General features: G+C 33.9%; 1 protein-coding gene across 1 annotated transcript in view; it reads left to right on the top strand.

Annotated features, from left to right (window-relative positions):
• Positions 1 to 14,095, top strand: part of osy (ABC transporter oskyddad) — a 47,076-nt gene that overhangs the window by 25,389 nt on the left and 7,592 nt on the right. Inside the window, exons 4-10 of the mRNA XM_085202516.1 lie at positions 6,038 to 6,174; positions 7,163 to 7,288; positions 9,442 to 9,535; positions 10,596 to 10,781; positions 11,207 to 11,442; positions 11,660 to 11,900; positions 13,876 to 14,053. Coding sequence (XP_085058642.1) covers positions 6,038 to 6,174; positions 7,163 to 7,288; positions 9,442 to 9,535; positions 10,596 to 10,781; positions 11,207 to 11,442; positions 11,660 to 11,900; positions 13,876 to 14,053 — 1,198 coding nt within the window. The remainder of the gene's footprint in view (positions 1 to 6,037; positions 6,175 to 7,162; positions 7,289 to 9,441; positions 9,536 to 10,595; positions 10,782 to 11,206; positions 11,443 to 11,659; positions 11,901 to 13,875; positions 14,054 to 14,095) is intronic.

Raw genomic sequence — 14,095 nt, 5'->3', positions numbered from 1 at the left:
CAGCTTGGGGGCACAGCGGGATCGGGGACTTTGCGGGGACAATCCGCAGTCGCGTGATCGTCTAGGCACTTAACGCACCTAGGCCGCGCGAAACAATTGCGGGCAGAGTGCCCGTATAATTGGCAGCGATGACACTGCCCAATGAGACCCCTCGTATGTGGGGGTTCGACTCTGATGCCGGTGAGAGAACACACCGACCTCAGATTGAATATTTCCTTTCCCTCCTTAGTGAGGTCAAGGATGACTAACACGATATCGAATTTCGCTTTGGTACGCGAATTATAGAGACGGTGCGCCTGGCGCACGGGGTAGCCTTTGCTACGAAGGTCATCTAACACGAGATCGACTTCGATCTCTTTGGGAATGCCCTTGAGAACGACGCGCAATTGGCGCTCGTCCTCCAGGGCGTAAGAGTGGTACCCTATCTGGTACTCACGAAGGAAAGAGGTAAATTGTCGGTGTTCCGACGAAGACCTAACTTGGATTTTGATTCCAACCTGCGTTAAGCGCGCGGTGGAATATTGGACATTGTGGCTATTGAGCCACTGCGACACCTTGCCCCATTTGTGCTTATCTTGCACATAAATGGGCGGCGGGGGTTTAACGCGGGGCGCGCGGGGGGGTACATCCTCTTCCCGCTCAACCGCAGAGGCGGGGGCAGGGGAGGGGAAAACCGTTAAGTCGTTCGCGCGGGAACGCCGGCCGTCGGGTTTGTTCGCCTTTTTGGGCGGGGGGGGGGGGCCTTAGGGGCCCTGGCCTTACGCTTGGCCGAGCGCGATCCGACGGTCTCGAAACCGTCATCGTCCGAATCGGAGGACAGGCAAGTGCCCTCCTCCATCTCTACCTCAGTCTGGATCGGCGTAGGGGCACGAGAATGCTCCCTCGGCGGGGCGACTCCGAGGTCGCAAGGCCCACCGGAGAACAACGGCTCATCTACGGCACTCGGGCCGGCAGCTGAAGGCTGCATATCGGCATCCGGGCCGACCTCTGGCGCGCTAGGCGAGCTAGGCGCATCGTGTCGCGTTTGCGCGAACTTCATCACGGCGTTGAATGCCTCCCCGTGGAAGGTCTCTAAGTACCTCAGCAGCTCGGAGCTACTGAGGCCGGCCATGCTTTGTCTCTCCCCTCACCTTGCGGCGAGGGACGGGGTGTGTGCTTTAAAACTAACACTATATATAACAAGCAAAATCTACCGTCGGTGAACAGTAGGTGAGTACCTATCTAATAACAACTGTGTATTCACTTACTGAACAAACAATCCGGACGCTGGAAACGAGCGATGCGGGACTCGGCAACCACAGGGCAACGCAGCGCAGCAGGACGCCACGCAGCTCAGCAGTCGCAGGAATCCGCAGCACAACACTAATATAAATACAGTATCACTTCGACAAGGGATCGAAATAAATATAATAGCCCAATTGTGCGACCTCACCGAAGCAAGGCCGAATCGGATCTGCGGGGCACGTCTCGCTTCGTCCAAAGTAATATTGGAAGTGATAATAATAAAAAAAATACTCAACTAAATCTATCAAATATTAATAATATTTATTTCTCAGTTAAATGTTTCTGACTTTTATTTTTTGTACCCGTGACCTTATACCGAGCTTCATGTTCATTTTACATAATATCACAAAAAAACTAAATATCATTTTTAAAAAATATAATTTTATTCACATTATAAATTCATAATTTGCTCCAGCGTTTTGGTATAATACTGTAATTACTTAGAATCATTGTTTTTGTGACTTTTTTATTATCAATCATTACTCATCATTATTTATATGAAGCCGTTATGGCATAGCGTTTGTCTGTAAGCGCGGTGGTTATAGGCTCTATTCAATTTCCCATATGAGAGAATGGGTTCATTTTCATTACCTCGTACTGGTAACATGACATAATGCGGCGTTAATATCCGCGACTTAACACGCAATTTTATAAAAGTATAAATTTATATTTAATGAAACTTTTAGATTTTGTAAAAAATTTGGGATTAGTCCATCTGTTCTCCATTATTCTGATATTGATTAGAGATTACGTTGATGATAGATGGTATCTAAAGAAATTGAGAAGGAATAACCTTTAATAATCTACAAACACTGCTTTTTTATAAATAAAATAGTGACACCCAAATAGACTTCTCTAGCTGTCTAAGCAAAAACTTACTCCACCTCATACTCGTTTATCTTGCCTTTCATAAAATATTAAACTTTTCGAAAGTTGCCCTTCGAAACGTCGTCGTTTCGCTAATATATTTATTTTACAAAAATAATTAATAAATTTCTTCTTCTACAGTTTAAATAATTTAAATATATTTCCTTCTAAATAATCCTCAACCAAGTAAATGGTAGAACCCAGTTCACTGATCCATCATAAATATGTCAATGTGACATGTAGGTACACCGATACTGTAATACTTAATAGCATACAGAGGCTTCAAAGCGGGTGACAAGTAATCTAATACATGAAGGTTATGTGGTTAGGTTACTTTACTTTTATACGCATGTTTGTTTATGTTTTTATGATTATTTTAATTAAATTTTACGCTATATCTAGTGTTGAAACACTCCGTTCTCCACTCTCTGCTTATTTTTCGGAGCATGTATATTTTATGATGGACTCTTTACTTTTGTCTTGTTACCAGATACAGGAAATAATGAAATTCCCGGAGTGGTAATCGAACCCACAGCCGTCGCGATTACAGTCACATGCTGTGCTGCTGCATCATCATCGTCAATCTTTTACTTTTTCTACTCGATATATAAAATTAACGTAGCTAATTGTTAAGTCTCCGTTGTCGCTTTTTTTAAATATTCATAAAATTTATATTAATCTTTTTTCCAAAGACAACTTGATTAATATTAATATTTAATTTATTATTAACCACTTAGAATGAGTTATGTGTAGATGGCACTGTATTATTATTTTTTTTGTCTCTAAGAAAAATATTCTATAAAATATTGAACTAAAGTCAAGATAAATTAACTACAAGTTAGTTGGATTTCAACAAAAAAACATAAATTACAGGTCGTATCAGTCATGGCCTAATGATGGCAATTTACTCTAAAAGCTCTATTAAATATATATTATATTTTACTGTTTTTACTGATTATTATACTGGTTTAGTAGAAGATTTAGGTAATGGGTATGGAGTGTTCAAAGTTCCCAGGTTCCGTCGCCTTCCTGCTATGTGCGGGATACAGCGTAAATGGTTACCAAAATAAGCGCCACCCTAAACGAAGAATACCTATTCACTATAAACATCAATACTATTCTAGTCAATATATTAATTACCTCAAACCGGATGTGAACCCACGTAGCCGTGAAGTTTTCCATTGATTTGTTATAAAAACACAAATTAATTATATTTTAAGACTTCGCTAAGTCTTTTGTATTTAACCGGTTGTTGTTTGCATCGTCAAATAGCTTTTTGTCAATAATTTTTTATGTACCTACCAATGAAGTCATTTAAAAGTGTAAAGTTATTTTTTAATATTCAGTTATTGGAATTTACATTTCAAAAAAGTAAATGGAAAGTAATAAGATTTTAGATTCCTATTTGTTACTACTACATTATCTTACCAGGGCTGAGAGATAAAAATAATTAAAATATTACTCCGTGTTGGAATCGAACCCGTAACCATCGCTATTCTGCTGTTGTGGTGTCAATAGTATTAAAAAACAGAGGTTACTAAATAATAACATTTTAAACTCACATATAAAATTTTAATATAACGAAAAATATGTTCGTATAAAAACACACGTAACTGGATTTGAATCTGCACCCAGTGTTCTAGTCAATTAAGCTATTCATGTCATATAGTCAAAAATAGAGTAGTAAACAACTAATATTACAGACCTGAAGTATTTGTTAGAAATTACTGGTTTTAATTGAAATAATATTTTTGCGTTGGATAGTTAGTTCATTTCTTAAGGAACAAGGAGTTCATGTAAAGAGTTTCGATGTAACTCACTGCACTTGCGGTCACTTATGTCAGGCACATATGTACATGGGTGTTTCTAGAGATATTTTAAAGACCTGGGCTTGAGCTTTAAATAGATCTGTTAGCGTTTCAGGGTACATTTTTTTACTAAAACTTTTGGGCTGGGCACGGTTTAACCCGACCCCGAATCCTACCCATGTCCATTTAGAATTTCTTATGTGTAATACACAACTACGGCGAATTCGCACGTAATAACTATTCCCATATAATATGCTAAACGACAATGATAATGCAAAAAAAACCACTGTTTCGAGAAAAGAGGTAAATTATGGTAATGTATCACCCGTTTACGTTATTTTCATATTAAATAGATTATGAGTAAACATTGGATTTTCCTTTTCCTAGTTCATCTTTCATTGTCTATCAGTGTCATCAGAAAAAATGGTTGTAATTACCAATTAAGCGCAGTGGGATAGCGTTCAAGTGATGATTGTTGGTTCAATTCTCATTTAGGGGCCTAAATTATGTTCATTTCCATTCGAGTTCCTCTCACTAGAAATTTTCCTTTGTTTGTATTATACGTTTTCACTTCTTGCCAAATTTCATAATTGTAGGTCTAAGGGAGATTATACTACAGGTTTTGTTTCAGCACCATCGAATTTCGATTCAAAAACGCTTGTATCTTTTAATTATAATGATTTAAAGCATAATTTTTCTGTGTTCTAAGAGAACGTAGACTTACAAGGTAAGGTAAGGAACCCTAAAAATTATTTTTTATAGAGTAACACGTTACGACTAAACGTAAAAACAAGTAGGTATTGCATTAAGAAGACTAATACGGCATCAAAGGTGAAAAAGTTAATTATACATTATGCATTGTTGTTTCTTAACATCTAGTGTTGGTACAGCAAAAACTCAGGGTTATTACTTCATACGTTACGTACGTATGTATATGCAGACATACATACAGACTATAGGTATATAATTATCGCCATTATTGCGCAATTGGATAGTTGGACTGTAAATTATGGTAGTTGGTTCGATTTCCGCTTAGGTTATCATTTATGCTTATAACAAGCTAAACCCTGTGATTTTTCCTAATTTGAGAAAATGAAAATAAGGCTAAGAATTGTGTATGACAGTGACTGTAAGCACGAAAGGTTGAGAGTTCGATTCTCACTCGAGGAAATTAAATATCAAATATTTTCATTTCCTCGCTCTGATAACAAGGCAAAGGGCAGCGTTGAGTTCCACTACTCAACACGCAATGCCTCTAGAATTCGGTGAAACAGAACAGAATGTCTTAATATTAGGTTCCCAGGTTCCTGTACCTACCTAAAATTAAAAGATTTAAAAAAAAAAATAATCTCTATACTCTACGCAAACTATAAGGAAAATTCCTATACATTTTATATATCAGTTGTAATAACTGATTCATCTAATTACAACACAAATATTATGGAAATACGCGGAATGAGGATTAATGGTTCAGGTGTTTGTCTAACAACTATTGTTTATTGTTGCCTTTGATTTATATTGCGTTAGTGATTTGTAGTGGTATCGTAAAGTAAATTCATCATTTTAGTTTGTAATAAGTTATTTATTTTTAGATTCACGCTCTATCCCGCATTTCTATATATAGGCAATGCGTGATATTTTAACACGCTTTTATTAGGTCGAGCTGTATCAAACTATGAAATAAAATTTAAAACAGGAATTTGAACCATTCGTAATAATTGTATTATCACGAACTTAACAATTACAAGTAACTTAGGTGATCATACAATATTATGGTATTAACGAGCTGATGTGATGATCGGACCTCAATATCGGAACTGCTCAGAGGTTATTAATATACTGTTCGTGATTAGGCTCGTACAATTTATAGCTCAAAGCACATTTTATAGCACTTATATAATTTGGTGTAGAAATGCATGTTTTTTAGTTTTTTTAAAACTATATAATATATATTTTTTAGTCTAGACATAACTATAGTTAACTTGATGTTGGTAATATTTTGTGTATGTTCTCTTGTTTTTGATCTCATTACCCGCTTAAGAACTGTATGCTGAATTTCAATATTTCTTTGTTTTTAGGAAATCGCGCTATTCGGAGAGTTTTCTATACGAGAGACAATGATTTACTTCGGTTGGATCGCGGGCATGACTACTAAAGAAGTGGACGAGAAAGTCGACTTTTTAATATCACTGCTACAATTACCTAATCCTACTAGGTAAGTAACCATTATTAAGGAAACTCACTAAGGATGAGGATTAAGAATTCTTAGTTTCACGCGTCTTCTATATTTATCAGGGTCGGAATTCAGTAGTATTTAAAGACATTATATTCACTTCTCGTCCTAATACGAGCCATTGACTTGAGTGGTGGAACTCTTCAGCTGCTTTTTGTCTTATCATAATGAAAAATAAGGTATTTTTTCCCCATACATAGCAGAATGAGAGAGGGGACTTGGGTGCCTAGTGTTTAGATTTAATTCACATTCCCCTACAAATACAGACAATTGAATTCAATAGCTAGAGATACAAGATTATATTTTTTTGTTACAAGCCGTCGTAATAAACATCCATTTTTTATATTGTTCAATGAGCTTAGATATAATTACAAAATAACAGTGTCATAGCAGAGTCAAGGATGTATATAATTGCTATTTAAAAACATGGCATTATTTTATAGAGTGTTTAAAAATAAGAATCTTACTGACTGTAACCTGACTGACTGTAAATGCGAAGGTTATGAGTTCGATTTCTACTCAGGGGAATTAATTATTTTCATTTCTTTGCTATGCTAACAAGCAAAGCGCGGCGGTGAGTTCCGTTCTGTTGAAAATTGGAACAAGAATAGAATATCTTAACACTAGGTTCTCTCTGCCTACCCTGCCAAAAGAAATCTTGCTAAAGTTATTATAAACTAGTAGGATATTTAAATATGACTTAATTTCCTACTAAATCCGAAAATACTTTTACGTGATCAGGGTTCTGGATTTCTCAAAATGTGTAGGTATATTATAGATGTTTTCTATTTCAATTAAAAAATGCGTCATGCACATTATAGCATCTCTCCGCCAACTCTACAAATTATAGCGAACAACCGAAAACAGAGTATTTTGCCAATTAAATGCGGGATACAGCGTGAAGGTATTTAAAAAATATATCATCTTTATTTATGAATTAAACAATACTTTATATATAAATTTTTCACAGACAAGTCAAAAATCTTTCTGGTGGTCAGCAACGTAGAGTGTCTTTAGCGGCTGCGTTATTACACGATCCCGAGTTACTTATCCTGGATGAACCTACTGTTGGAGTGGATCCAGTACTACGACAGAGGTAAATATTTAATTGTTTTTTATATTAATTAGATTCTTTATTTTTATCATATTTTTGTTATTTTGATACTTATTTGTGGCTTAGAATCTTAGGTATTGAATTAGAATACAAATGCTTCTAAACTTAACCAAGAAATTAAAAAAAATAAAAAAGTGAGTAAATGTTGAGAAAAGTCGAAATAATATTAATAATACATAATTAAAATTATAACATCAAAAAACATATAAAAATATACAATTTTTTATTATTTTTAGTATACATAGTACATATATCACGCAATATAGCACATATGGCAGTTTAAGCAGAGAGGGTCTATTACTAAGACACTACATTCCCGACTCTCCGTCACCAGAGCGAGAAAATTAAATTAAACCCGTAACCCTTGTAATGACAGACAGATACTGTACCGCTGTGTATCTAATAACCTTTCTTTTCTCTACCTAAAACATAAAACAAAAGAAACCAAAACAAGAGCGATAAAATCAAAGTGAATCTTACTTAAGCCGAAATCCTATCAGCGGGAACCTCAAACAATCCGATAAAGATTATAGATTTTAAGCACATATTACCCCTCCATAGCTTAGTAGAGAAGGTTCTACATGTAAACGTGTATGATGTGATTGTGAGTTCGATTTCCACTCATGGAATTTTTTTTTAAACTTCATGCTGTATCTCAAAAATAGCAGGGTAGGCAGAGGGAACCTGAGGGGTGAGGGAATACTCCGTTCCCGTTAAGACACTTCCGTTCCCCACATTGTGCACAGTATAGTTCAAGCAAATGGACCCGTGAGCGGAAAACTATTTCTTAGTAAATTATTAGAATTCATTCAAAATGGAGTAAAATAACATATTTCCTACATAGTGGTTTAGCGTCTAATTTCAACTTATGGCGGTTAATTGTTGGTTTTCAATCGCTTATTACTGTGTAGCATTATTATGCTTATTTTATATTTAAAATATATCAATTTTAAGGGTAATTTTGAAAAATCCGTCCGTTCGTAAGGCCGTCGTGGTGCTGCGGTACAAGGATGTGACTGTAATGCGACGTTTGTAGGTTCGATCATCACTCGTAGACATGAAATAATTATTTACATATATATTTTCATTTCTTCGCTCTGGTGTTGGAAAAGAGCGGCGTTGAGTTCCGTCCGTTCCGCACCAGAATTCGGTGGAAAGTGGGAAACGGAGTGTCTTAACACTAGGTTCCCTCTGCCTATCCTGCTGTGCGCCGGATAAAACATGAAGCTGAATAATCTCAAGACATACCTAGAATAATCTCAAGATATAAAGTTTTTTTTATGTTTTACAGCTTCAGCTTCATGATGTAAAGCATGGTGGATTTCAACGTCTGTTACCAAAGCGAGGAATTGAAAATATTTAATTTCCCTGATGGGAATTGAACCCTCAACCATCACGTTAGTCAGTTTAAAAAATAATTGTAAGAATAATGATTGCAAAATGTTTAATTAACGTTGTTATAGACAACAACTTTGAAGGAAACATTTATCTGTAGAAAAAATCAGGAAAAATATTATGATAATTATTTATTCAAAATTCAAATTTACTTTTTACACAAGTTCAGGTCGAGTTCAAGGAAGTTGAACTCAAAGTAAAAATCTTGTTAACATAATAATAAAAAAAGTTTGGCATTAACATATAAAAAAACATATTTTTTTTAACATATGTTTTATAATCAAATAAAACTAATTTCAAAGCTGTACTTAGGTATAGATATGAACTTAGATACGAACTTTAATCAAAATTAAATTCTATAAAATAATATTTAATTGATTTAAAGTAAAGAAAATTTTAAAATGATAAGTGATATTATTGATAGTTATTATATATCTATTTATTATTATCTCTATATAGTTCACGAATATAAAACCTACTCCTTTTTAAAAAAAGTCGGCTAATAATAGAAAAAATTAAATCAATTTCTTGTACTGTTCGGAACGGAGTGTCTTATCACTAGGTTCCCTATGCCTACCCTAAACAGTTTATTATTAAGAGAATATTTTAAAATAATTTGCTCCTTTCATCTCTGTCAATAATAAGGGTTGACTAGAGAAAACCTGCAGTGATAAAACTATCTTTACATCGTAAAGCTTTTTTTTATTTTTTTATTTAATAAAATTTTATATAATTTTCAGCATATGGGATCACTTAGTAGATATTAGTAATGGCGGAAGAACAACAGTCATCATCACAACACATTATATCGACGAAACGAAACAAGCTAATATTGTAAGTATTTTGCCTTATTATGTCTAATTGTATATGTGACGGTCGTAGCTTCGAATACCGCTCTCGGAAATGTTTCAATTTCATTATCTCATATAATGAAGTTTTTCGTTAGGTTCATAAAAAAAAATTGTAAGTACTCGAAATAAGTATTTTTCTTTCCTAAGAGTGCAATAATATGATACTATAACTACGTACCCCGACTCGAACTTGACCAATCGAAGTAAATGCTCACTTCTGTTTTGTAGGCTAGATCCACCTTGTTGGCTTGATCCAGGTCAAACATAAAACTAGGTGTAATGTACAGAACATCTGAAATATTGAAATCCCTAAGGAACAGTCAGTATACATGATTATCAATTAATAAACTAAACTGATATGACGCTGAGAGACAGTTATTAGAAACAGTTCACTGAATAACTAATATTACATGCAGTTATATTTCTGTTTTATTATAAAATATAATATAAAGTTTTAAGTTTATATATTTTGCTTAATAAAAAAGCGACGGATGTGGGTTCGATTTACACTGGGTAGATTGAATTATCTTAATTTCCACCACCACCGTGTCCACCACTCAGTACGCAATGCCTTTGGGATTGAGCAGTGGGAAACGGAGTGTCTTAACACTATCTTTCCCGTTTGCCTATCATGCTAATTAATAAATAAAAACAACAAAATGTATAAAACATTTTTCACCTTCAAATATTTTCTAATATAGCAAAGGCATCGTAAATCATTAATTGCTTGTAGCTAATTCCAGTTTCAATTTTTATACGCAACATAAATTATTGTTTAATAATACTTTTTTAAATCCTTACCTTTATTTATATTTATACTGAGATTTATGCTTCAAGTTTGACAATGAATAATTATTTTTTTAGAGTTTTTATGAAATATTACATTTCAATCATTTGCCTGGGACATGCTATTTATTATACAATATTTTGGAATATTTCAAAAGTTATACCAAATTATACTGCAGCGCTTTGGGATGTGAACGTACAGCTTAGTTGGCTATAATGTTTAAAAATAGTAATTAAAAGGAGCACATTTTTTCCAGATTGGTCTCATGCGTGGAGGCAGGTTCCTAGCTGAGGAGTCACCAACTGAGCTGATAACGAGGTACAACGCGGAGAGCCTCGAAGATGTCTTCCTAAAACTGTCTGTTCTCCAAAACATGGGGAAACGACGTCGGTCAAGTATCCTCGCTGATGTTGTTGAACGTGTGGAAATTCCTTCAATACCTGTAAGTTTTAGTGAACATAAACATTTTCACGACATGGAAAAATATATTTTGTTTATTAAATATTTAACAAGGCCAATACAAATTGTAACCTTCATATTATCTACCAAAAAGTTTTTCTACACCAAAAGGTCGCTAAATCTCTGAGACGACTGCCAAAATTCACATGTTGGGAAACTGATTTAAAATGGAAATAAGCTTAAGAGCATTATTCAAATTCTAAGAGCATTAACAAAATGGTAATTTTATTTTTTATATTAACCGAAAAACCCCGTGAAATAACCAATAGATTATACAAAAAGGTTATTTTAATGGCACATTTAAAAAATGGATAAAATCCATATTAAATTAAACTTTTTAACCTGATTACTCGTGTATTTTTGAGGGCAAGATACAGTCATACTTATGAATTATATTTTGTGTTTTAGGATCCAACATCAGTAGAAGTAGAAGACGAAATAGGCGAAATTTCAGGAGAGTTCGGAGACAACGTCTCTATGAGCAGTAAAGGTCGGGGAATTGTTGTAGAATCTAATTTAGTAGAAGCTTTACCGCCAGAAGAGAAACCTCCAAGTGGACTATTGCAGAGAATAAAGCCAATGCAGCTTCATCATATGGAGGCCTTGGTTTGGAAGAATTTCTGGAGCTTATTCAGGAATTATGGGTACGTATTAGACAATAATAAATCATTAACAAAACATTAAATAAATAAATTTTAACATTATATGGAATCTTACTTAAAACATCATTATTTGCCAAAAGTAATATGATTTTGGTAAAAACAAAAACTGATAATTATATGTAGAATTTAAATATATTTAACATTTTTTATTTTCGAAGTATTAACAATCTAAAAATTCGATTAATTCTTTCTTTTACAGCTTACTATCATTCATCATCGGCTTACCACTATCCCAAATGATTCTCTTCTGTCTCGCCATCGGCCACTACCCCAACAGTCTTCCGATAGGTATCGTCAATCATGAAGTGGGAGCCAACAATACTAAAGTCCTTTGTGATTACGACAGAAGCTGTCCTCAAGATCGTCAAACATGGGAATGGAATTTAACAAGATTTAGTTGTCGATATCTGGATTTCTTGTCACAACGGCAGCATAATTTGGTAAGTTCTTATCAAAACACGCGACTTTTATTCCGAGTGAACTACCACTTCGTTTATTTTTTGTACGTTTTCTAAAAAAGTATTATATTTTTAAAATTGATCGTGAAATCATAACAAAGAAACAATTTAATTGTAATTAACAATGTCCCAGTATAACAAACCAAATTGTATACTGAATTAGCCAACAATTCGGAAATCCGCTAACATAATTAGGATCGTGAAAACAGTTTAATAATTCATAACCGCGGAAGTCGTAAAGATTTAATTGTGAACGCAATCCATGGAGACAGATAATGAACGTGAGGAATATTAAATTAGCAACGTTTCCACAAATTATTCTGTAATTATTTTCTTTATTATTGGTAAATATTTTGTACTAGAGTTGGCATATATACGATTTAATAAAATGATAGTCAGTTCAATATTCATTTTTGGAAGAAATTGCTTTTATGCGATTGGTGTTTTCAGTAGTATAACATTTACCTGTATGTGATGCTTGTAAGCTTAGTTACCATTTAAAGCAAATAATTATTTCCATTTCCCCGTTCTATCAAGAGAACGTGCGGCGTAGAGTTCCGTCACTCAACACGTCTTAAATTCAATCGCAAAATCGGGATTGGATTGTCTGAACACCACGTTCGCGTAAAGCTGAAAATTATCTTACATTGATGAATGTAGAACTTACATTTCGTCTTGTATTTGATAAGGCCCTTTTCTTTAAAGATTTGGAACGAACTTGGCAAATAATCTTAGAAATATGTAGTGTATTAGAAAAAGAATCGATCTTATCTTATCCTCTCTTTTCTTTTAAAATCTAAAATATAAGAAAAAGAAGTGCTTCTACATATTTATATGTAGTAAGAAGTTTGTTATAAAACAAACAGTAATATTTCATATTAGTCAAACAATTGTTCTTGCCTAATTTTCCTCGAGTTCGTGTATCATTTACTGGTCTCCCTTAAATTCACAGCTGTCGTTTGTTAACAAAGTTGATATAATTAATTATTGTTCTAATTTGTATAATTTCGAATTTCATTATTTTTGGTCTTACACATCTCTCGTATTTTGAGTGGCAGCACTCACTTAAGGTTTCGCCTATTTATTAGACTTTACCACTTATTTATTAGATTTTAAGTGTTAAGTGGCGGAACTCAACGCCGTAAATTAACCAGATCGAGGAAATTAAGTCAGTAGAAATGAAAATATAGATTTTATACTTTAAAATTAATCACTATAAAAAAAAAAAGATTTCAATTAACTTTAGGATAGTTTATTACCTTCTTAATCTTTGCAAGATTCTTTGCTATTTCTAATGCGATATACTTTACGATGTGTTTCCATTACGTTATTACAGTTTGTGTCCTATATTGAAGGTAATATAATACAAAAAGTAGTATAAAAAGAATTAAATTCATTCAAGTCACATCCAAACTCATAATAATATTTATCAAATATAATATAAAGATATAGACATCAGAATAAAAACCTATGGAAATAGAATTTTCCGAATCTCTTGAAAATGGTTTTTCAGATAGAAAAACCACATATTTATATGCCACACACACAACAGGGTCGTCGTACGAGAAATACTCGTTCGTTGACATCTCTCTAAGATTATATATGAGAAATGTTGGAAATGATTCAGGCGGATGCTTTTCATCTATCAGTTTAACTTCATACGATAGAGTTAATTAGAAAAAAGATATTCGACTTTAATTTATTCTAGATAGAGTGTAGCTCGCTACTCTATTTACGTGGATTATTTAAAAGTAAAATCTCGTTATTTTCCTTTCCTTTGGGAATTTTGGGAAATCCTGTAGTGGTAGTAATATTTCTTTATTTTTATTTTACTAGAGATACTTTTAGAGATACTTTTCGTATGCACGAAATGTATATGCTGGCGGATTTATATATTTAAAATTATATATTTAAACATATGGCTAATACTAACTAATTATATCCCATATATTTTTAGATATCATATCCATCCAAAGAGATTGCGATGGAAGAAGCAGTGAGGGGCAAAGTGAGAACGGTACTAGTGTTCCCTGCTAACTTCTCGACGTCTTTACAAGAAAGAATGCGTGATCCGAGACATACCGACAACGATACTATCTTTAGCTCTCAAATTGAAGTCCATTTGGATGATACTGGTAAGATTAATTGTAATTTATTCTTGAGGTACTTTTTTTCTC

The sequence above is a fragment of the Heliconius melpomene genome, chromosome 19 (assembly GCF_056956725.1).
Source record: "Heliconius melpomene rosina isolate 202511_hmr_F chromosome 19, ASM5695672v1, whole genome shotgun sequence".
Lineage (NCBI taxonomy): Eukaryota > Metazoa > Arthropoda > Insecta > Lepidoptera > Nymphalidae > Heliconius > Heliconius melpomene.
Note: the sequence above shows the minus strand (reverse complement) of the source record. Positions and strands in the feature narration are given on the sequence as shown.